The sequence below is a fragment of the Calypte anna genome, chromosome 6 (assembly GCF_003957555.1).
Source record: "Calypte anna isolate BGI_N300 chromosome 6, bCalAnn1_v1.p, whole genome shotgun sequence".
Lineage (NCBI taxonomy): Eukaryota > Metazoa > Chordata > Aves > Apodiformes > Trochilidae > Calypte > Calypte anna.
In genome coordinates, this window is record NC_044252.1 from 17,295,426 (window position 1) to 17,321,225 (window position 25,800).

Sequence of the window (25,800 nt, forward strand, 5' to 3'; positions counted from 1 at the left end):
TTTCCATTATAATTATTTTTACACGATGATAGAATCATGGTGTTGAAATTTGCACCTTTTTTTGTGCTGAGTGCTCTATAAAGTGAACAAACAGTCATTGGTCCAAAGCAGTTCAGCTGTAGGGTAGGACAGGGCAGTGTTCCCTACATAATGGGCGATACCTTGAGTGAAAAAATTCAGAGCAAATCAGGATACTCAGGGAAGGTTCAAGAAAGCTGGATGCTGTCTGGCTGCATCAGTACATTCCTGTATTCCAGTTAATTGTAATGAATTCTAGATACAAGTGCACTGAGAAAAGCAGGAATAAGGCATTTGCAACAGATTCATAGGATCTTGAATGTTCTATGACTCTAAAAACCGGACGGTCAATGGTTTAGTTTCTATTCCCTGTAAACTTTTTGGTATCAAAAAGATACCAAAGATACCAAAAAGATACCTTGTGTCTACCAAAAAAATTAAGTACGAGTGGATGTGTAGAAATAGCTTGAGCTTTTTCACTATTTTCAGTTTGTTCTGTTTTCTCATGTGCTCTCCTGCTTGTGGTTTTGGGTTTTGTTTGGGGTTTTTTTTGTTTGTTTGTTTGGTTTTTTCGTGGTTTTGTTTGTTTTTTGTTTTGTTTTTGTTGTTTCTTTGTGGTTTGTTTATGGTTTTGTTTTAATTTTTTGTCACAGCTCTCCAGAAGGATTTAGGATGGATGCAAAACCTAAGCTGTCTTCATATCACCAAATTTTCCTTGCACCTAGTGAAGAGGAAAAGGGCAGCCTGCCTAGTCCAGATAATGGTAATTCATGGCACATGTTGCCTTTTGTTTATAGACCAGGAAAATTCTTGGCCTAAATAGTTTTCAGAGTAGCTTATGCAAGTGCTACTTCATTCCCTCCTTGTATATGGTCAAGGCAGGCACAGCATAGAAAAAGAAAAGTTGTGCTAAACAGGACCTGTGTTTGCATCATGGGTTTTTTTCAACATTCACACTCCACATTGTCAGGAGCTATGGATATCAGCTTGGAGATCTCTTTCCCATGTTGTGCCCAGTATCAGTGCCCAGATACCTACTATTTCTTTTTTCAAGACTTCTACAGAGCTTGTGTCTGTCTGTTGTATATAGAGGAAACACTTAGCTATTTTAAGAGAAACACTGGGGAAAAAATGGGCTGTATTCAGTGTGAGGGCTGTTAGATGAACCCTACAGCAGTATGTTTCTCTTTTTTTTTTTTTTTTTTTTTTTTTTTTTTTAATATATATTGGCTTGGATATGATTCTATGAAATAAGCATGATTTCCAGGGAAATACAGCAGTTCCTTGTACATCAAGCATCCTGTTGCTATGTCAGATGGTTTCATGACTTGGTTACCTCCACTTCACTGTTTCTAATTAGGTTTGGCAACATAAAGATATGTCATTTATGTGCTTTAGCATTCTATGTATGATAATAAGATAAAAATTCTGATGACATGGTTTTTCAAGACAGAAACCACTTAGAATCATGTGTCACTTCCCTTTGTTTCTTTACTAGAGTTGAAATACAGTAAAAGAAATGTCCTGCTGTTTTCTGTATTAGACTAATTAATTTGGCGTAGAACCTGGGGGGGTAGTAGACAAAATGGAGCAACTCCAGTGACTCCAGCACTTACTCTGGACTAATATTGTTCCAAAAGAGATATTTTTCCTTTATTTGCTGCTTGATTTCTGATACACACACACGGGCACACACACACAGCAGTTCTTCATTTGTATTTTCTTTTGTTTCCTAGTCCATCAAGAGATTCTGAGAAGAGTAGAAATCATCTGGAAGCAGCTAATTGCTCAGAGGAGGCAGGCTCTGGAGGACACTTACAAGATGGATCTTTCTGTTAAAGGAAACGACAAAGAAAGGGATGTGAAGATAACGGAGATCACTCCTTTATGGGAAGAAATAATGATAAAAGCTTGGCAACACTTGATAGGTCTCTGTTCTTTTATGGAGCACTTACTGTAGCAAGCAAAGACATTGCAGTAAATGGAAACCTGCTAATTCCTTGGTTATACCCTTCCTCTGCACATAACCTGCAAGATAAAATATAATCTCAGTTTCTCTCATGCAGAATACTGATTGCTTTTTGTGTCATGCCCAGCCCTTGTGTAATCAGCTGGTAACATTGTGCTGTGCTACAAGAAAGAGAAATCTTAGACAATTGTATCTCATAGGAGAATTTAAAAGGGAGGATAATTGGATGAAGAAGGACATCCCGATGTGTGTAGTGCTGCAGGGATTCAAAGTTCATGTCTGCATAATGCAACTTATCTATGGCAGACTTATGTGAGCCTTTTAAAAAAAGACTTGAAAAGTAACATTAACTCAATAAGGCTCTGCCATGTTGTTATATCTTGTGTAATGGGGATACAAACCCTTTGTGTTTCCAACAGCTCCACTTGAAGTCTTACAAGCTTTTTCTGTCTGTTCTGGCCCACAGCATCTGAAAAGAAGCTTCTCCAAAATAAAGTTGGGCCAAGCCTGCTACCGAGCAAGCACAGTTCCTGGAGGCTCTCCTCAGCTGTTAAGTGGACGCCCAGCCGAAACACAAAGGAAATTACATGCAAATCTGAGGTAGCTGCTGCTCTTTGGCTTTCCTGTCACTGTCACAGATCTGCCTTTAGTATGGCTCTAGAGAATTTGTCTGGAATTGGGAAGCTTCTGAGTATGTCTGTTGACAGTTTATTGTAAACTAGACACCTATTGAAGCTGATTGATTTTCTAGACTGCTAAAAACTGCCCCTAAGAAATGCTCATTAGTTGATCCTTGAGGTCCCTTCCACTCTGACATTCTATGATTATATCATCTGAAGAACGCTGGTTGGCAGCCTTAACATACAATGTACTAATGCCTACATTTTGCATTATGCCGAATTATTACACTGGAAAGGAAAAACCTAAGCAATGTGCATGTGTTTGTGATCACAGAGCTCTGCTTGGGTCAGAACAAGGTAAGGAGATGCTGGCTTTGGTGCTGATTTTGACTTTTATCACTTCTGTAAACCTTGTCCTTCAGACACTGAATTAGTAGAGAGGACCAGGTATTACCATAGTACTGTCCTTTCATTTTCTACTCAGTTGAAGACTACTCATTAATGGTCCAAGTTTTGGTTTAGCCTCAAGAGATAAAGAAACAAGTGCTTATATAAACCAGGGATGGGGCCAGCATTGCAGCAGGACTATCTTTTCCATGTGTAAACCCCTCTTGCTGAGAGGACCATTTCCATGGTTTTGTTGACAATTTGTGAAGAACACAAATAAAAAGCACCACTTGGATCTTACTTGTTTAAATGTGTGTTATGGCCAGATTAACCAGCTATAAAGTAGAGCAATAATGCATTGAGAATATTCAGAGCTTTGGACTTAGCTTGTGCTGAACATATTAAGGTCTTTTTTACTCCCCTTGAGGAGAGAGCTTGTCTGTTACAGCATCAGTTTAGGGAGTCTTAACCTCCTTGCTCAAGCTGTATGGGATAGCAGCTTTATCCTCAGTGGTGACTGGTTCACTTCCAGGTGTCCTGGTCAGGAAGTCCATGGCAATGTTGTCAGAGAGTACCTTACTGAGCTGAAAGCTTTTCCTCAGCATGTCACACCATCCTTCTCATTCCTTAAAATCTAAAGGAGCTGGTTCTTCCCAGGTGCATATGTAGACTGATGTCATACTACAAGAGCATTGAGTATTTGCCCTGGGGTCTGTTTAATTATTTTTTAAAATTAATTTTGATTATTACAGCTGATTACACCTCAGTGGGCAATGTAATTTATATTTGTAAATGTATCCCAAGGAACATTTTGTACAACATGCTTTTTGCTGTTGAAGGTTAAAGACTCCGTTATTGGTTTTTCCCTAAATATGCCCACATCATTAGTTCCTCCAGTGAAAAGGTTGCCATCTGGAAAAGGCAGTATGGAGACATTATTCGGGCACAAGTGCATGAAATTGGTGTTTCTGCATCTTCTGTTTCTCTTCTGCAAGGAAGCGGCTTCTAATTAAAGGAGCTGGGTTTGGAGGAAACATTATTCATTAGGTGTTATTCCTTATCATGTCAAGGACTGACAGCTCCACAGCTCTGATAAATTGTTCATCTAAATTAGATGTGAAGCAAAAGGTTTCAAATGTTCTTCTCCACTCTCTCTCTTTCTCCCTCCAGCCTATCTTTGAAAAAGTTTGATACACTTTTCAGAGATATGAAATCTAAGAGGAAGAAATTAATTACTTTTCTCAACAGCCCTTTCTTTGTATACTTCACAAGCAAGGTATAAGGTGGGATTTTCAGCATCACAGGAAGTTAGGAGCACAAGTTAGATCAAAGGTAAATGGGTATTTATGCTTCTAACTCATATTTTGACTTCACTCTGGTGTTGACTTTGGAGAGTACTGCATTGTGATTTTGTATCATCTGCTGTGTCTCAGGTGCCTGTATTTACCTGGTAAAAATCTTCAGATCTCTGTCTTTGCTACTCCTGATTATGGACCAATGTCCTACAGAAATAGGCACCTGGTTGAAACCTTGAGATAAAAGGAAAAGTAGCAATATGAACCACATAGAGAGGGACAAAGCCAGTTGTTATTAACTAAGCACAACTTAATAAATTTGAGGAAAGTGTCAAGTTCAGCCAGGATTTCAAAGCTTTGCCTGGAAGAAAGAAGAAATAGATTGGTTAGATTTGATTCCTCTATTGACTAAAAATAAAGAGGTTGAAGGAGTAGTAGCATTTGCTGCAGATTAAAAACTAATAATAACAACAACAACAACAAAAAAACCAACCCAAAAACAAACAAAAAAGAAACCTTCCTCTCAAAACTATCAACTTTTTCCCTGTTGTCATTTATTAGATAGCAAGAGTGCTTTTATGACCCAGTCCTCAGTCTGTAAAAAAAAGCAAAACTCTAACTATTGACTCCAGCAAAATATCACACCCTATGTTTCTGCTGTACTTTTACTCAGGATCTCCAGCATCACTGAATCCAGTTCCCTGCTATATGGTGACAAATGTCAGGATTAGCAATTAAATGCAGCTGTGTTTTCCACATGTTTCTGAATCTAATTTATCTCATGCTTTACTCTGGACTTTGTCTGGAAGGTGTGATCATTCAGAAAGCAGAAGAGTCACATTTCTGGAAGTAGAATGGACATGATCTGCTCTGGTAATTGCTATTTTGTGATTTATTGAAAGTCTGAATAACCATGTGTCAGCATGTTTTACCTTTGTGGATAGAAGCCAGGTTGGATGGGGCTTTAAGCAACCTGATCTAGTGGGATGTGTCCCTCCCCATGGCAGGGGTGCTGGAACTGGATGATCTTTAAGGTCTGTTCCAACCCAAACCATTCTATTATTCTGTGATAACTTTCTGAACCTAGGAGCTCCAGAAACCAGACATTTTGGCTGAGACTTAAGTCACTGTCAGATACATAATCTACTCTAGTCCTTTTGCAAATTCCTCTTATTAATACATGTGCTGAAAAGAAACTGCAAGTTCATTTACTTATTTAGGAAAGTGAGTTGTAAATCCTCATCTTATCATTGAGCAAGAAGATAGTGATATGACCAAGAACCGGTTGAATTCCCCAAGATTGCTAAGGACAGACACCCTTAGTTGAAGTAATAGCAAATGTCTCCTGGGCAAGTTACACTGACAGTGGAATCCTGCCTCTATAGTTAGATTCCCAGGAGGAAAACAGACAGCCTCTCAAATATCATCTAGGACTTAGTATGTCTTCTAAAGCCTGAGAAAGACAGAGGCAAGTATCAAACCACATGTTATTACAAATTCTTTAGGACTTTGCTTAGTTTTAGATTTAAAGGAAATTTATTTTTTAATTTTCTTGTGTTTATTCACTAGGCTTCTCTTAGGCCAGTAGCTAAAAGCATTGTTACTGAAAATTATCCATTTTTTATACCAAGAAAAATAATCTTTTCTTGTTTCATAGCCAGCAATTTTTTTTTTAATTGTTTCACATATAGCTAGTGTTTCTGGTGACTGTACTGCAATATATATTGAGAAATATAAAATTTCAATTCAGTTTAGTGGGAGTTTGAATCACAGGATTAAATTCCTTATATGCTGGAAATATTAATTTCTACATCAGCTCTCAACAGGAGGTTTTTGACTTTTTTTTTAATGTGTTTTGTACAGTTCCAGGACTTACTTACCTAGTATAAGTAATAGCTGCAGCACAGATTCAGAATTAGTCCTGCCTGGGGCAGTGCTGTCATCCCACATGATTCCATCAGGAAAGACCACTGGGGTTTTATTTGCTTCTGGTTGTCAGTCTTGCTTCACACTTCTTGCAGCCATCTTCACAGGTTTTTCATTTTTGTTGGAGAAGATGGAGAAATAGTCAGTTTTAAATGAATGTGTACAGATCATACTCACAAGTTCTTGGGTAAGATGCCTGTGTGCAAGAGGCTGTATTCTAGAGGGCAGTTTTAAAAGAGCCTTTTCAAGCTGTTTGTTCTTTGTTGTTGTACTGCGTGGCTGATAATATATTCCTAGGCTCATGTCAGGACACAGAAAACTCAGCTGCAGCAATAAGTGCTAGGTCAAAATGCTATGTCAGTGGGAATTGAAATCTGTAAGGAAGAAACTCAACTCAAGCTGGCAAACATGGATTTATAGATACTTGGCCATTATCACTCAAGAGCACCTGAACCTAGAGCTAAATAGTGGACTAATAGTGCCTTCAAACACTGACTGCTACTTTTCTTCAGTGTTGTTATAGCATCTTCCAGTAATAGAGGTGGATTCTAACCAGCCTGGGTTTTCAAACAATAGCAGAGCATAAGAGTTGTTTAAAGTGGGAAGGTATGTGAAGTAGTGAACAGGAGAGTAGGGTTGAAGGAGTTTGCTAATTTGAGATGAAGGAGGGACAAGCTCAGTCCAGCAGTTCACAGTAGCTAAAATGGAGAAGATAGAAATATTTGAAATACAATCACAATTATTACTTAAACATTTTTCTTACGAGTCACGAAGTTGATCTTTTGACAGCTTTTCAAGCTGAGTTAAAAAAAACCCCAAATATTATATTTCTTTTGAAAAGTACATCATTTGTGTAACATCTTTATCTTCATAATAGAAGGATAATTAACATCACTAATTATCTAATTAAGTTCATTAACTATCCACCAACAGTGCACCGTGAAGTTGACATTATGTTCTTCCGTCAACAAACGCTTTGATTTCTTAGGAAGTAATTAAAATGTAAATTAGCATGTCATTAAATGCACAAGGGAAGTTTGGAATCAAATATTCATTTCAATACTGCTCACAGCAAACATTTTTTTTACTTCAGTGAAAGCAGGCACTTTGCTATTAATGATGTATATTAAACAATTTCCATTACAATATTATTGTCTTGTTTAATAACTGGCTCAAAGCTAAATTACAGTATTCTGCAGCAAGCTGGAAAAAGTTTCTTTAACTCTGAACAAAGAAAATTTTATGTCCTCTTAAGCAGATATCTCACAATGCTCATTTATCATTTTTAGACTGTTTACAAGATCATAAAGAAATAATTCAACATGTCAATAAGTTAGATAAGAACTCCAAGAAAACATAAAATGCAGAGCTATCTAATTTTATGTAACACAAATCATTGAACCTTCTGAAATATATGGGAATAATTTCTGCATTCATTGGAGACAACCATTCCACAGAGAAGTTGGAGTATAAAGGCTGTATGATGATGAAAAAATTAGATCTAACTTAGTTCCACATTAGGCTGACTTAGATCCACAGGTTGCTCACCCCATAGTCTGGCCCCTAAAAATCCAGTACTAACTGCTAGAGGAGATGGTGTGTGGCAGCAAAAGGCACAGTAGAAAATCTGTTCTATCAAAATTGTTCCTTTCTTGATTTAAATAAGTTTCATCTTTCAAATAAATTCATAAAATACAGGAAATAATATTTCTTTTAAAAAAATTGTGGATAACTATTCAGAGGGACTTTTTATATATTTTTAAACTAAGTGGTGCCCTGTGGCAATAAAACCCTTTCACTTAATTACACATTATATGAAAAGATGTTTACTTTTGTTTTCTGCATAATTTTTTATGGTTTTGCCTTTCAATCTAGAGATTGTGTCTGGTTCAAATATAGGATTTCAGTGAGTGGAGTTTAATATTTCAATGTGTTGGCTCTGAAATTTCATCATTCAAGAGCTGCTGGTTTCAGAGTTGTATTTTCATATAAAACAGATTATGTCAAATGAGTTGAATGGTGTTAGTATGGGTGAAAGAAGAGTGTACTTTGTTGCAGAGGAACCACAGAAACAAGTGGTAGCCAATGAAACAGGTTTTTCTTGTCTATGCTGAATAGCTGGAAAGACAAGTATTTTCTGTTTAAAACTTTGGATGGAATGATCAATGTCACCCACAGCTTCCCACAAGAAAATATTTTTTTCAGTATTCATTATTTTTTAAGCCTATATTTTTTCTATTTTTAAAGATAAATACTACATTTTCTCAATTATTCTATTTATTATTAGAAATATTTGTAAGAAGAAGAATTATGACCAGATTTGCTCATCAGCAAGTTATGAGTTTACGTATGGTGTCTCATCTCATGCAGCACAAAAAGCACACAGGAATCTGGGAGCCTAGAAAACTAAGTCTGAATTTCTATGGGACATCAGAGACTGAAAATAGCTGAGAGTGTGAGCTGGATGATGCTAGGTGCAAGGAGAGAAAACAGGAAGTCAAGTGTTAGAAATCTGCAATATTAACCTAAATGTTTTTCCTATACAAAGGGTATAGGTTGCATACCTGTGCTGAAGTCCATGTCCATTCAGTTCTTACTGTTCTCATCCTTGCCGGCCAAATTAGAAATAAAGCCTAGTTGTGCCTGTGTTCCATTCGTGTATTCTACTGCAGAACTGCCTGTAGAGCCCCGGCTTGTTCTACAGGTGTTAAAAACCTCCAGAATTAATCTTCTCACCTTTAAATATGTGCCATTTTAGGAAAATTGATAGTATTAAAAGTTGGGGAAGAGATATTTTTTGTATTCTGTACTCTGAGATCTAAGCAGGCACTAATTTTTACATAGTTCTTCCATGAGCTAAAGGATTAAAAATGCACATTTTTCTTAAATAAAAGCCATAATTCAAATGTAATTAGTAAATGACATGCAAGAGGGTTTCAGATAAATGCATTGAAATACTATGTAAAAAAGCTCTAAGTTACATACATCTTTAGGACTTCATAGCAAATCATCATGTTAATTAGAAATAGGGAGATGATGAGTGAAGACAAGAAGACATCTCATTGCTATTTTTCATAATTCCAAAGTCTGACCTTCATCTTTCAGTAGAGGCGAAAAGGGGATGTAGGAGGATGGAACCCAGCCCCTCAGGAAGTCAGGTGAATTATCCCAAAGTCATGGATGTAATTTTTAGAGAGAATTAAAGAACCAGCATGTTTCACCTCCCATAGTATTTCTTTGCTATTAGGAGACAAGTTATTTGTTCTGACAGGATTTCATCTCTTTAGTAGCATCACCTGTCAAAGGAGTTGACACCTGTTTGTGTGCACAGATAGATACCTATATAGGTGTAGTTGCTATAAAAGTAGAGCTGCTTCTGTATCGCCTAAGTTTAGTTGTTAAATACAATGTGGAAGTCTCATCACATGTACACCATACTTTGGTTTTATCCTCTTGAAACCCACCCCGTGTGTGGGTACATTTATGATGCACTGAAATACAGAGGTTTTTCTCATTGTCTGCTATTCCCCAACCAACTGGTGATGCCAGGAATCCATCCATGATCCTTAGTAGCAGTTGGCACAGTGCATTAACCTCCTAGTGGGTTGAGGCATGAAGCTTCCATGCAACACTTAACTGCTGGAACTACAATCTGTTGAAAAACTAAATGAATTTTGGCAAAGCAACAATAAAATCTACATGGTAATAACAATTTTGTCATTCAAAAGAGCCTGCAAACAGTCCTCAGTGTGGAGAGCGTAGATGAAGGACTAGGAGAAACTACTCTTCAATCTGCTAAGGAAAACATTATCTGCCTTAGCTTCATGCCTGTTACCTGCTGACTAGGGAAACAAATTCTTCTCTTATCAAATGAGCCTTCTTGCTTCCTAGTGCATAGACTACTTGAAAAGTAGTGTAGTCACAAGATGGGTGGCTTAATGTTTGCAGAGGGTAGCAGTGTAACTTGTCGCTGATTCGCTCTGTTGGGTTAAGTAGCAGTAGTAAACTTGGAGATGTCATGAACTTTGTCCTGGTATCTGAATACAAGAGGGCTGATTAATTGGAGACATCACCCAGCTCTAGTCATTTAATATAACAATATTTTTTTCTCTTTAATAAAATTGGCATATTAGCTGTAATACAATCCTCTGCTTGTGAGACTGATGAAGAAGGGTTTGATTTATTTGTGCTGATTTAGCAGGAAAGTACTGGAACTATTGGCCTTTAATTGTGTTTATCATCTCACTAGATGTGTGGAAAAAGGAGAGGCATGAGAATTGAAGGGAATACAAGATGATTTCACACATCAGAAGAGTTTAGGCTCAAAACTATTAATAGTCTGGATTTGTAGCTCTTTAAGTCATAATGGCTTAGGAAATTTCTATTCAGATTTTCACTTTTGATGGTGATTGTAAAAATCAATTGATTTTGTAAGAAAGTGCTCCTTCCTGACTAGGTCACATCGTCAATGACAAGAGCACCTCACTGATCAGGGAATGCAGTCCAGAGAACAGAGATGGGACATGAGGCTGCTGCAAGTAGCAACGCTGCACCATGTATTGATGCCTTTTAAGACTGAGCTGCTGGGCAATATATCCTTAAGTAAACTGAAAAAAATTGATTTTTATAAAATAGCATTTTCTTAATTCAATTTAAAAAAAAAAAAAAAAAGCTTTTTTTTTTTATTCATGGTGGAAAGAGTGCATCACACCAGTGTATAATTTTTCTCATTCTAATGATGCCAATTTCCTGTTTCAGTCTTTTGCAGTCATCACCTACAGAGGTTTTAACCATGTCTAATTTTCACTTTTAAGGTCTACGTGCTGCATATGTATTATCTGCACATTTGTGTCTTAACTGCTTCTATTAAAGGCAAATCTGCCTCTCAACCTGTATATAAAGGTTGTGAATTATATGCCTAAACATGTCTTAAAACAGTGATTTCTTGCCTCAGGTACATCACATCTGTTTCTGCCATGCACAAACTTTTTGCCACTTTCACATATGCAATTCACATACAGTTTGTTGTGTCCCTACAATCTTTTTAGCTGCTGTTCTGCCTTTCTATGCCCAGGGCATGCTTGCTATAAAACCTAGGGATTACTTGAATAGCTGTAATTAGACCAAAAAAGATTCCATGCAAAATTGTGAAAGTTTGGGTTAGAGGAATAAGGTATGTGGACTCTTCCTGTGATATAAGATGTGATACCTTGTAAACCAGCTATACTAGAATAGAATCTGGCACTGGGAATGTAAGAATAGAAAGGATTTCCAAATTGGTTCAGCAATTTGCTTCCCCTTCCCTCTACTGCATGCTGTCACCACATTCAGCTTCCCTTTGGGATTATCAGGCTGTTTCAAATTATTTTTGGTTGGGTTTGCCACATCACCAACCTCCCCTCCCCTGTAACTAATCATTAATGGTGGGATGTTCCTATCACTCATCTTAGTTTTGGCACTTTTTTTTTGTGCATATTTGTTCTAAAATACAGCACATAGCCTTCAGTTCTCCACAGAAATCCTCAAAGTGCAGCATTTCAATGACACTGTTTCTTTAGGAGAGAACTGTGGCATATGAGTTTATTACAATAAGCCTGAATATTAATAGGGTGCAGGAGTGTCAAGTGATATATATATTTATAAAAGATCTATATTATATATTTATACATATATATACACACAGAAGAAATTAAGGTCAGACTTGAAACATTCCAGAACTCAGTAGAGTACTGTTACCTTAGAAGTCACACCTTAGCCTTTTTGTTGACCATTTCAAACATGCATTTTGACCACTTCAAGCAAACTTTCAATTGCTGTGGTAAAAAAAAAAAAAAGGATAGAAAATCCACTCCCTAGGTTTTTTTGGCATGCTAATTTCTCTTTGGCAGTGCTTTCCTCCTTGCTAGTTTTATCTTTCCCCAGCACTAATAATTTTCTCTTTTATTTGCAAGAGGAAAAACACTTTTTTATCCTGTGAGGGTTTTTTTGGTTTTGGTTTTTGGTTTTGTTTATTATCATTATTGAAATAGATTGTAAATTCCATCACTTTTTCAAGCTCTAAATGCTAGTTGGTGAATCTGAGGCAGCAAAATGACTAATTCTACTTCGAATGCAGATGTCTAAGGCTGCAAAATAGAGAAGTCTGTATAAAAAAGTTAACATTTTATTCAAAATTTTAGGCCAAGGTGGACAATATGACCCTTTAGTCTGCTCTTCCATAAGGTGCAGGTCATATTTCTTGTACTTACACCAGCTTTTCTGTTTATGAATTCAAATCTTATGTTACACAATATTAACAATTTCCAAAGCTGGCATATTGATTTTGTTCAAGATGAATAGTTTACTGGCATTATTGAATAATCTCTTCCATAAGGATATGCCATTTTAAAGGATAATCGCCTACAATTTTTAATGGAAACTCTTTATTTGTTAGAAACTTATTTGCACGAGTTATTTATTAATGATCACAATGTAATAGTTGTGACTGAAAACTTCATAAAAACAGAATAGCTTGGCCTATGTTGTCCGTGTCTATTGGAATGTTTTCCAGGTTTTGTTTTTGTTTGTTGCTTTGTGGGTGGTGGTTTTCCAGTCACTGTGACCTCCAATTTTGTTAGCTATTCGTTTCATTTGATCATCATGGGCATGTTGAAGATGTCTAGCTATAGATCTTTTAGAAACCAAAGGGGTTAGTCTTCACCAGACATGGCAACCCTGCTTCTCTTCATGTTTCAAAGGCAAGGAGCTGGGTCAGTGAGAATCTTTGCAGTGTAAGCTTTAACCTTAGGGGTCTTATCAGCAACCACAGGTAAAATATAGACTATGAACAACTTTGAAACAGCTGCCAGTAGAGCACTGACTTGGCTTAAATAGCCTGTGGGTATATGAAACGGTTGTTAGTGCTTGAAGGAATTGGAATTTTGAATGGCTTTTGCCCTATGTCCACTTAGAGCTGGGATCTCGGTTCTTCTGTACTGATCCCAGCTCAACATCAGAGAGATACGAACACTTTCTAGGTCAGACTTCTATGAGAGTTTTATATGAATTATGGAATAGTTTTGTGAGGCCACAACTGTGATTACAGGTTTAATGATGCTTTAAACAAACAAAAATTTAATGACTTTCATCAGTGTAAAACAAGAGCTTCCTGCAGGGAAACACCAATAAATGTGACTTCTCAGCAGGGGTACAGACCTGGCTGGCAGCCAGCAGTAATAAGCACATCACATAGACCTTGTGTGTTAACTTAATTATAGCCCAGTGCAAGCAGCAGCCAGGCAGTTTGCTGGGAGGAATCACTGCCAGCATGACACAGAGTCTGTGCATCTAAGAGTTACCCATCTGATCCATGTCTTTAGGTAGTGAGAGGCTGGGACTTCTGCAGCCTGTTTAGCCTCGTGGTGTGACTCACAACAATTTCACCTTTCTCGGGGAACCTTGTTTGCCTGGCACTGGGTGTGCTTCAGCATCTCCTGTATAATCCCTGAACATCATCTGCCTTATCTCCCACCACTAATTACTAGGAATCTATCAAAGGAACAGATACTTCTGCTACTCTGTGATTCAGACTCTAGTTCCTTTATGGTTTTTAATTTTTTCATTTCTTGACTTCGGCTTATCCTTCTTAAGTTCCTGGGAAGTGCAAATAATCTTATTTTGGTTTCAAAATCATGTTCAAGTAAGCCTGCATCTTTCCTATGTATGCAGCTGGTAAATGGAGTAGGTATTTATGGTTTGTTTGGATTCTCTGACTTTTGGGATTCTTTCAGTAGTAGTTAGGAGCATCAGCCTGAGACAAGTCTCAATTTACTGTACCATTGACTTCAGGAAATAAAAAAAAATTAAAATTGCTCTTTCAGAGAGTTTTTGTTTGGAAAATTTTAAAAGCAAGCATGCCAAGAATATCAGACATGGTATCATGTAATTGTAATAGGAAAGGTAGAATCTTTTTCCAGGAAATATGTTGTTAAACAGGAGAATTTTTACCTGTGACTGTCAGTTAAGAAGGCTATGATAGTGAACTCCTTCCAGTAGCCACTTTTTGTTGAGCAAAAAGATGGAATATCTGTCTTTTTGTTTGCATAAAGAGATCTGAGATACAGGCCTGTGGAACAATCTGGTGAGTGTTGGACAAGCCTGTTAAAGCAGAGTCCTGTGCTGGTTCATCAGTTGTCTTTGTGCAATAAGATAAAACAAGCCACTGGGTTACTCAGCAGTGTTTCAGGTATATATGTAGCCCATCATTGTGCTTTGTGTCTCTGATCAGGCAAAAAAAATGTAATGAGAACAAACATTTCAAGTCTCTTTGGGACTCAGAATTTCATAGATATCTAGGACAAAGGCCAGGAGGGGATAAAACTAGCATTCTTGAAAATGGAAACTTGTCTTTGATTAAGGTTTAACAGGTGAAGTTGAGAAATTAGTATGATAATGTATATTCTAGTTTGTATTTTGTTATTTATATGATGCTGTTTTGGCACCTGAGGGATTCAATTTGGTTTAATAATGTTTCTGCTGATATTTTCCAAAGGGAGGCTCAGATAGAAAGTTTGATATTTGTGTTCTGTAAAGGGCTGATTTGTGTTCTGTTGGCTTGGATATTTAAACTTTGCAACCCCAAATCTGTTGGTTATTGTGGAGCAAGTAAGAAGTGAATGAAACCCCTTTCATTTCACTACTCCCTGAACTGAAGGATTCCACCACACTGGACCATTGTTCATGATCTTATCCTGCATAACACTGGGATTATTATGATAGTCTCTTTTTTATGGTTGGAGATGTAGAGGCTTAGGGCAATTGCATATCTTGCTGAGTATCACATAACAGTCTGCTTACAGAGTGGGGCATAGTCTCTTGACAGGAGTTCATAAATCTTGTATTTACAGAGACACCCTTAGCTTGACAAGCTCATTCCAATAAATGGCAGATGAAATGTGTGACTGTCAGTGTGGGTTCACTGTTCTGTGAGTCTAGTGCATTCTGAAAGAAATACTGGGGCCTGGAAGTCCTGTCAGACTGCTTTGAAAAACATGCATTTCCAGAAATATATGAGTAGCACTGGGATTTAGGACATTCTTCACTATGTACTGAAGCAGAGGCAGTTATTACAGGTGTCTTCTTGTGCTAGTAAAGCTCTAAAAGTTTCCAGTTCTAGCACTAGCTTGAACATCTCTGCTTCACTGTCCTATTAAATAGTGTATTCATACTCCAAGTCACTTGCTTCCAGAGGACTTAGGCTTCTAAATCTTAAAAAACCTTTTACAAATAAATGGATGTCTGTCTCCAAAAAGGGGACATAGACTATTCATTTCTATGAACTTTTTATACAGCTTTTGCAATTGAAGAAAGTTAAGAAATTTGGCAGAAAATAAATCCCCTGCAATCCAGCTAATCCTCAGATATTAGAGGATCTGGGGGATGCTGGGCTTAGATTCTGAGTGATGGTGAATTTATCTTTAGTAAGCCAGAAAACAAGGGTCTGGATGCACTACTAACACCATGCTACCTGTGCAGTTGTGTTTAATAGGAAATAGCACAGCCACACATGAGAGTTCAGTCATGCTTAATAAGGTTTCTTACCACCAGGTTAATGAATAATGTGATTTATTAAAGCAACAGGATACAAATTCTGTGGATTTCCAGTGATAAATTTACTGTCTTCATAGCACATGCAAAATCATAGAATCATAGAATCATAGAATCATAGAATTGGCTGGGTTGGAAGGGACCTCAGAGATCATCAAGTCCAACCCTTGAACCACCGTTGCGGTTGCTAGACTATGGCACTGAGTGCCACATCCAGTCTCTTTTTCAATATCTCCAGGGATGGAGAATCCACTACTTCAGTGGGCAGCCCATTCCAATGTCTGATCACCCTCTCTGTAAAGAAATTCTTTCTAGTATCTAACCTAAATTTCCCCTGGCACAATTTAGACCATGCCCTCTTGTCTTGTTGAAAGTCGTCTGGCAAAAGAGACCAACGTCCACCCGGTTACAACCTCCTTTCAGGTAGTTGTAGAGAGTGATGAGGTCTCCCCTGAGCCGCCTCTTCTTTAGGCTGAACAACCCCAGCTCTCTCAGCCTCTCCTCATAGGGTCTGTGCTCGAGTCCCTTCACCAGCCTGGTTGCCCTCCTTTGGACCTGCTCCAGGACCTTGATATTCTTCCTGAACTGGGGGGCCCAGAACTGGACACAGGACTTGAGGTGTGGCCTCACCAGGGCTGAGTACAGGGGCAGAATCACTTCCTTGGACCTGCTGGCAATGCTGTTCCGGATACAGGCCAGGATGCCATTGGCCTTCTTGGCCACCTGGGCACACTGCTGGCTCATGTTCAGCTTCCTGTCAATCCAGACTCCCAGGTCCCTTTCTGCCTGGCTGCTCTCCAGCCACTTTGTCCCCAGCCTGTAGCGCTGCATGGGGTTGTTGTGGCCAAAGTGCAGGACCCGGCACTTGGCCATGTTAAACCTCATCCCATTGGAATCAGCCCAACTCTCCAGTCTGTCCAGGTCCCTCTGCAGAGCCCTCCTGCCTTCCAGCTGATCCACACTCCCCCCCAGCTTAGTGTCATCTGCGAATTTGCTGATGATGGACTCAATCCCCTCATCTAAATCATCAATGAAGATTCTGAACAGAACTGGGCCCAACACTTGATCCCTGGGGGACACCACTAGTGACCGGCTGCCAACTGGATGCAGCCCCATTCAGCACCACTCTCTGGGCCCGGCCCTCCAGCCAGTTCCTAACCCAGCACAGGGTGCTCCTGTCTAAGCCGCGGGCTGATAGTTTTTTCAGGAGGATGCTGTGGGAGACGGTGTCAAAGGCCTTGCTGAAGTCCAGGTAGACCACATCCACAGCCTTCCCCTCATCCACCAGTCAGGTCACCTGATCATAAAAGGAGATCAGGTTGGTCAGACAGGACCTGCCCTTCCTAAACCCGTGCTGGCTGGGTCTGATCCCTTGCCCATCCTGCAGGTGCTGTGTGATTGCAGTGAGGATGATATGTTATGAGTAGATACAGCATTGCCAAAAAGCCCACAAAGAAAGTAAGTGACTCTATAGAGATTTCCTGGTGGGGCCAACCTGACCAAAATATAAGATTTTGGCCACTATCATGCCAAAACCACACATGAGAGTGATCTTGTAGAGATTTACACTATTCAAGAGACTCTACAGATATTCATATAATTCCCAAGGAAACACCTGATCCAGTCGAATGATCAAATCTTACCCAATTACAACCCCAATGGGGAGAAGAGAGGCTGAGCCTCTTGACTGGTCCTAGAAGTCAGGAGTATCCCTGAGATGGTATCTACCTTGACATTCTTTCACCTTTTGGCTGTTTTTGTAATATTTTACCTGACAGGTGGAGCTTGAATGACTCTAGTCAAGAATATCTTTATTATGATTGGTGCAATCTTCTCTCACTTCACATTTAAAGGTATAGTCTAGAGAAAATTCAGAGTTCAGTCTCTGAACTCTGAATTGATGTGGTTGCACGTGGGAGGTGGATAGCTTTATGGATGGAGGTGTGTTGTATTATAATGAGCAAAGTTCACCTTGAGGACAGTATTTTGTCAAAGGGTGGCAGGTTGTTGGCCTGCAGTATCAAAAATTTACTTGGTATTACTGCCACAGAGCATGGCCACAGAATCTCCACTTCACTCCAAGAAATTTCATTTGGAGTTAAAACACTGAGTACCCCTGGTAGTGGCAACATCTGAGGTACTCATGGTACACTAGCCACATTCCACCTGCTTCAAATGCTGTACCTTATATGCAAATATAATCTAAATCAATTCTAGTAATTATTGCAATTATTCCATGACAGCAAGAAGCAGGTGTATAGTTATGGATCCCTTCCTCAAAGTCTCTATAATATGACAATTGTCTTTTATGTCACTTGTAGTACTAACTAATTCAGCTTCAGAAACAGGAGCTTTAAACTGTGTTTGCTGTTTGCTTTCTCTTTCTGAGCAGTTCCATTAATGACCCTTGTTAATATCATGAATCTGTTTATCTTCTTGGTGTAAGTGTGCACCTTGCCCTCAGATGATTACTTCATCATTATACAGTCTGGAGGGATGTTGGACTTGCAGACACAGATCATATTCCCAAATCATTCTTGTATAAGAAGGAGCAACTGATTCCTGCTTCTATCCCTCACAGAGTTTACACCTGCAGCACCTTGGTGTCATGTGTTCTGATGTTTCTTCCAGGGATTTGTGTCATGTATGGAACAGTACCGAAGAAGTGGGCAGGAGCTGTATGCATCTCTGTACAAGAACCACATACAGGTAAAAAACAAGAATATTGTTTAACCTCTTTCCTTGCTGAAAGGATTCTCTTGGACTGCCCTAACAAGACGAGCATTTTGGAAGTGAGAGGAGTAGTATGCCTAATGAAATACAGAGCTAATGAGTCAATATTTCATTCCTGACATCAGGGTGACATGGCATCACTTACCGGTCAGATTGCAGATCCTCACTTTATTTATTTTGTTTAAATTAATTATTCCACTCTCATGGTGGCAGAAATTAAAGTGAGGACTTTGACCTTTTTCCTTATCATTCAGTAAAACTTTTTAAGAAGTCTCAAGTTCACAGCCAGTAAAATCTCACAGATCTCTTTCTGTTTAAGGATTGGCCACAAGAAAGTAACAGGCTGTTAGTTCTTTTAAATATTCACCTCTTATCTCCTTTCAATGGATACTTTAATGCCTCCCAACTCCCCGCAGACACCTCCTGAACAGAAATAATTAAATTCATGCCATACTCGGAGGGAGCACAGTACATTTCTGACTGAGACTTTTAGGTTGCATTTTCAGTGAGTATGGTTGTTACCATTTGAGACAAATATTTGCCAGGAAAAGATAGAGTGAATAAAACCCCTGTGATCCTCTTCTCCTGACTCACAAATTTTATTTGTAGACCTAGTGAACGATTCCATGTTCAAGGAGGCTGGAGTCTGTGACATGCTTGTTGTTGTTTCTGTATTTTGTTTGACTAGTAGCATCTCCAACAGAACATTTTCAGAGGTCAGCAGGGCCTCTGTTTGCTGGGTTTGCATCACCCCCTGTGCAGAGGTCCCATACAGAATAGATCAGACTGAATCAGTGTGGTGGTGCCACTGCTGGATGGGAGCAGAGGAGTGTGCAAAAGGTGGCACAGAGGGTTCTCTCCCACAGATGCTGCAGTGTGATTACAGCAAAGCAGCCAAGGACTGGATGATACTTGAGGAGCAACTTTTCTATGGAAGGGGCCTGTGGAGAGATGCATCACAAGCCCTAGAGCCACGATGGATTCTTGATTGTTTTGAAGGGCCTTCACGAATGAGGAGGAGGATTCAATATGTGAACACCCGAGTGGCAACAATACGAATGAAGAATGAGGTAAAAAGCCTTTGCAGGAGGTGTACAATTTCTTTAACAGTTGCTGGTGACTTTATACACACCTGTTGCCTCTGTTTCCCATCAATATGCTGTGCCAGGCATAGAAAATCCACTGAACAGGTCCAGTTTTGAGGGAGTAAGAGGGTCTGAAATGTCTTTAGCAGCAACGGAATTATTTTCCCTCTGTTCTGGTATCAGATCTCCCTGAAGACATGAGACTAAAACCTAAGCATACTTTTCTACTTGTAATACATCAATGGTATGCACTTCTGAATGTATGCAATGGAGTCCAGTTAGAAGGCGGAACTGTCCTGTTAGTCTTAATGCTTCTTAGGGCAGCTAGAACTAGTGGATGGTCAAAAGAATTTCAGTGTTTTGAACTAAGCATTGAACTGTATGAGTGGGGTATTTACTACTGTCACTCCATAGTGTCAAAGTGCCAAATCCTAGCAACCAGCTTCAGTGTATCAGAAGGTTTCCACCTTTAGGATGTTCTCAGCTTTTATGTGAAGCTTGGATTCTGGATGTTTTCTGTAGACTGGGTGGTATGGTTTCTCTTCTTCAACTGGCCTCATGCACAGTTGTCTTTGAAAAGAAAGTACCCCCTTTGCTTAATTGTTGATGTTTTTCTTGCATGTAATTGTTTCTTTGAGTCCTTTTCAATGACTTTATTTGAAATTCCAAGGCATTTATTTACACCTTAGCTCTAAATCTGTGTTTTTCTCTGGTCCTGAATTACTTTTATTTGTCTGGATATTCCACTCTAGTCATACCCAGTCTCTTTTCAGGTTTTCCTAGCAAACAGAAATGAAACATCCTCCCCTGCTGAAGTGAATCCAGGTAACCTTTTAGGTCTAAATATATCATCAAGAGAGTGAGCACAAACAGCCAGGGAGATTTGGAGTTTGTGTATGTAGTACCAGGTCAGAATTTCATTTATTGAAAAAACCAAATATTGTCCGCACTCTGGGCTAAAAAGACACTTGAAGATCTGGGAAAAGACTGATGCAATTGCTATAGGTGGTATATAAAGTATCTTCAGAATTTGATGCTCTCTTTTTGACACCAGAAAGACCTGAAAACAAAAAAAAGCTACATTGAAATGAGATCTTTGGGCATTCTTGTACATCAGAGAAGATCACAGCTGCTTAAACTCTTAAAGAAAAGGGCAGCCTTCCCTCATGTTTTTGGTAGACACCCCAATTTTACCTCTGAAATAGCATTTAAAACCAGGTGATAGATGGCTCAGAGAAGTGGTAATAGGATTTGTAACTTTCCACGAATGTGGACAAAATAATGGAGAGTGGGAGGAAATCACCAAGAAAATTAACATGACAAATTGTTTTTCAACATTCAAAATAGAACCAAGTTTTTCAAAATATGTTCTGAACATTTTTCAGTTTTCAAGGCCAAGTTTTCTGTTATGTGAGATATTGAAAGGGAGGGGATGAGAAGTACAGAAATTAATAGTTTTCCAGAGAGGGGAAAACCCCAGACCACTGAGAATGAATTGTAGTCTGGAACTGTCAGCCAGGTCAAAGGCTGTGGATTTCAGACTTGTGTGGTTGTTCCCAGTAAAGCTTCTGGTGTATGCTGGTGGAAGCAGGTAGTATTTTTGTATACTTTTTAATGTGTCAGGGTCCAGCTATCAAATGAGAGTGGAGCTTGCTCTAGACTTCAAACAAGATTGAAGTACTTTTTAGTTTCTGTATGAAAATGGTTACAGTTTACCTCGATAAGAAGGCTGATCATGCCTTTCCAACCGTGTACAGTACAAAAATTTGCAAAACTTGTGACACAAATTGGGCAAGATATGAGTGGATTGTTTCTCCTTCAGTTCTCTTAAGATCCTGCTGTGCACATGTTCGCAATGGACTATAATTTTCAGTTTTTCCTAATTTTATGTGGCTATGTGAAGAGATTCTTTTTTTAAAAATTTTTTTTAATTGATTATCAGACCATCAGTCCAACACTGTGCAGAAAGGAGAGTAAATACATTCATTCAACATATTTGAATTTTTATTGATTATAGGAATTTAGTTTGAATTATGACTGAGTACAGTTAATTCCTTTTGGTTCTCTGAAATAAGCATCCTTCTTTAGCAGTCACAGATTTTACTTTTCTCGACTCTCTTTTTACAAATAAATCAATTTCCCAAGGTAGAACACATTGGGTGAAATTGCACGTGCTTGGTGTCATCTGTCTACAACTAATAATGCAGTTTGTTTTATCCTTATATAGGACAGATGATGTTAAATGGAGCAGAAAGGGATATGGATAAGAAGGGATCAGACTGTAATCAACTAACATTCTTCCCTGCTCTACATGAAAGTTTCCATTCAGAAGACTTCTTAGAACTCTGTGTGGAGAGACAAGTTATATTGCAGGAGTTTGCAGAGAATGAAAAGGTAGGAAAGATAAACTAGATACTTTTTTTTCTGGAAAGATGGCACTTTGGATATGGAGACCTATCTTTTCCTTTCAGTTTGTGGTTCAGGTAGATTCAAGCTACAGTAACCATCATTACTGTCTGTTTCCTTAGAGCAATTACAATTTTTCAGCCTTTTTATGAACTCCTCTATAGACCTATTCTGGAAGGGCACTTAACATTAACTCTTTGAAGTAACAGAAAAAACTTCTGGCATGCAACCAAGGTATTATTGGACCTGTGAGAAAGTAATCTGAATTTGCCTAATACATAGAAATTATGAGACTCTGAGAATTCCAGTGTTGCTTCCCCATCTTCATTCATGATCAAAACAGTATCTGGATCATATTTATTTGTTATCTCTGAAAAGGTAGGCTTATGTTGTCTGGGTTGCCAGCTCAGTGGTGTTTAAATCTTTTCCTGCCTAAAACCAGAAAATGTTTTCTTCTCCCCTTCACATACCATTTTCTTCTCTGCCTCTCCGTGAGTACTGGACAGATTCTTCCCTCTAAAACCATAGAGACTTCCCTGTTCCCTGTTTGATGCTTCTACTGTGTGTCATCTGGTCAGAATAGTGCTGTTACTTCTTTGTCCCTGTATTGGATTGGATGCCCTTCTCCCAGGTTTCTTGTCAACAGAAGGAAGATGCAAGTTCAGGAACTCTGGAAGAGTACATGGGCTGTGGACTAAATAAGAGTGTCTCTGTCAGGCAGACAGTAACTTTGGTCTGGTATATTCAATTTAATCCCTTTGCTCAAAAGACAGCAACCTGCCCTTTACTTTCAGCATAGCCCCCACAATAGTTACTCCAAATCAAAGCCCTGATGTGCAAATGCATGGCTCACAGCCATTTTCTGCAGGACTTTGTCATGAGGAGTAGACCTGGCCTCATTCTCTGATCTTTTGCAGTGCACCTGTGTGTTCCAGTGGAATCATTTCCTTTGCTGGCCCAAGAGGGAGCATTCCATATTGGAAGCCAAGGGTCAGACTTGGAGTATTTGAACTCTGCCAGGAGAACACTATGATATTTGTACACAGATAAAGAAATGATAATTTTACTTTTATGTCTCAATACCATCACCAAATTTTCTTGATTTTTTTGGCAGTGGCTCGGGGCCACATCTGTGTTTTCTGACCCAGTGGCTTCCTCATGCTATTAGGGCTGTTAGTACACTGTCTATACAACATAATCCATTTCCCTGCCTCTTCTTATTTCTTCCCCCCCCCCCAATACCTCTTCACAGAAGAAGGAGACAAGCATGAAAATTTGAGACATGTTTTCTGTGTGGTGATTTCATTTTGAGCCTTCAGGCTGTCTCTTCTCCATGTAACTCTGCAGGAAGCTGTCAGAAATGCCAGGCGTGTTTTTTTTTCCAGTGGCAGGCACTGTGTTGCCCAAGCTGACAGAAGTATTAAAAACAGCAGCAGGGGGTGACATTGGCTGTCCTGTGCTCACTTAGTGCTCTGCAGTCCTGCCTTGGAAATGGCTGCCATCTGAGCTTTTGCACTTTCAGCAGGCAACTGGAACCATCATCTTACCTACTGTACTGCACAAAAAACTCATTGCAATGCTTTGGCAGCTACTAGATTGCTTTCTTTAACACAAGTATAGCCCTTCTCTGGAAAGTGGTCACTGTTTAAAGATGTCACTCTGCTAATTTTTTTGCATTATTTTTAAAGAGACATATTCAGTTATGTGAGATGGCTTTTTGCAGAAGCAGCAGATGGAATGCTGTTGATATTTGCTGTTGGTTCAGAGTTTATTTTTAGCAAGTTTGATCAGGAGAATATGGTTGCAGGTGTCATGGTAAAATAATCTAGACTTTTGGTTTATTTGCTTGCCAAAGAGACTAGAAAAAATTCATAGGCATTTCTACAAAATTAATTTTAAGTATGAAACAAGATGTGTTTATTGCTTGAACTGACAGAGAAAGGGACTATAGAAGAGAAAGCAAATGGATTCAGATTTACTATCGCCTAAGGCTTTAGTGTAAGGCTACTGAGAGAAGAGAGTGAAGGTGAGAGTCTGACAGAAATGGATATTAGTCGTTTGTGGGTATACTCATATTCTGTGTTTGAACAACACCCAGATCATACAAAGTACAGCCTTTAGATATGCCCTTTTTTGTTGCTTTTTTTAATGTGCTAAACTACCCACAGAGGAACACATTTCCCAGATTTCAAAGTCAAACAGCCTGAATTTAGGAAATGTCAGAAACAAAAAAATTATAGGCAGATAAATGCAGTTAAAGCCTCTTCCAGCCAGGATTCTTTAAATACATATAACTGCACCCTCTGTATTCTGTAGCTAGCAGGAATGCTATAGACTCCAGTCATCTTCCTCACGTAATGTTAATTTATCACTAGAATATGTCCACTCTGAGCAAGCACTGTGAAAAAAATAGTGTTTAATCATGAAGTTACATGGTAACAATGCATATACAAAGGGGCTAAATTTTGTCTGACCTTTGAGGAGATGACTTTGTATGACTTTGTAGTCATAATAATGCTATCTTAAATTTTCTGTGACATTCCCAAACCTTGAAAATGCAAGCCTCTGTCAGACCTCCCAAGAACAGCCAGTCAGCAGCAGAACTGCTGAAAGTTATGGGTATGACATTGGCATCTCCTGGGGAAAAGCAATTTTAGTGTCTTCCAGGCCATTATAATGGCCTCTGACAAAGTGGCAGCTGGAGGAGACAGTTGGAGTTTGTTTCGATCCTGGATTTGGGGCTGTACTATAGAGAGAGGAGGTTCACAAATCTCTACCATATGTCCCAACTCTAAATTTGGAAGAGATACCGAGTGTTGAGATGAGCACCATTTCTTACTTGATTATTTGACGTTTTAGCTTCAGCTATTTTGTCCCTTTTAGCTGCCCCTGCATTACTGTCATGTTTGAGCTGTCTGTCCCATTCTCTTCACCTGCATAGTGGAGCCTTTAGTTTTCAGGGCTCTTGATCTCATTCTGTTTTCCTTACCCAGGGAGCCCTAATCTTTCTTCTACTATCACTTTCCATGTAGTGTCATTTCCTGTGATATTAGGCTTCTTACTATTCTTTCTGTTTGCTTCTTTCTTATGGACCAATTTCCCCTAGTCCTTATCAGCTTTCAGTGATCTGCTAAGTCCAGTTCTAAAAGCCAAAAAACTTGTATGTAGTCCTGGTAATATGCAAGACTCCATATGGCTCTGTGGAGGTACTGAAAATAGTAAGTGGGTATTCAGAGGAACTGTATATGTTTGTGGTTCAACTATACACTGAGTACAAGAGATGGAGGGTGGAGGTGGTTGTGTGCAGACTAAAGAATGGTAGACTGGTAGTTGAGATTTTGTTGCTTCACCTTATAGATGGCCTCAGCAGGGACCATTTGTGAAAACTGGGCAAAAGGACTGCTATTAGTGTGCTTGGGAAAAATAGTACTTTGATCTCAAAGCTGGGAATTTAGTCACCTCACCACTGAATTTTTGGAACTGATGCTGTGCTGTCAGCGTAGAGTCATATCTATGTGTCTATATCTAAATCACAAGACTTTTTTTTCCTCCACACAGAAGCTGATGTGTGTAAATTCAGTAGATTAAGCAGACTGCAGGTATAGACTTACAGAAGTTGCTGTCAGGGCTGTGTTTTCAGAAGTTGCTAAATTGTTATTACTCCAGCACTTTGGTTACACATTTTGAAGAGGCTCCTCCTAAGGCTGTAATTTGTTCAGGTGAAGGTTATATTTTGTGTTTATCTTCAATATAATTTGACTGCACATACAACAGGC

The 25,800-nt window shown here is 38.9% G+C and overlaps 1 protein-coding gene across 1 annotated transcript in view; it reads left to right on the plus strand.

Annotated features, from left to right (window-relative positions):
* The window catches only part of WDFY4 (WDFY family member 4), a 132,534-nt gene that overhangs the window by 52,696 nt on the left and 54,038 nt on the right, over positions 1–25,800 (plus strand). Inside the window, exons 37-43 of the mRNA XM_030453090.1 lie at positions 672–781; positions 1,755–1,946; positions 2,454–2,587; positions 18,432–18,509; positions 19,400–19,603; positions 20,392–20,443; positions 21,846–22,012. Of these exons, the coding sequence (XP_030308950.1) occupies positions 672–781; positions 1,755–1,946; positions 2,454–2,587; positions 18,432–18,509; positions 19,400–19,603; positions 20,392–20,443; positions 21,846–22,012 (937 nt within the window). The remainder of the gene's footprint in view (positions 1–671; positions 782–1,754; positions 1,947–2,453; positions 2,588–18,431; positions 18,510–19,399; positions 19,604–20,391; positions 20,444–21,845; positions 22,013–25,800) is intronic.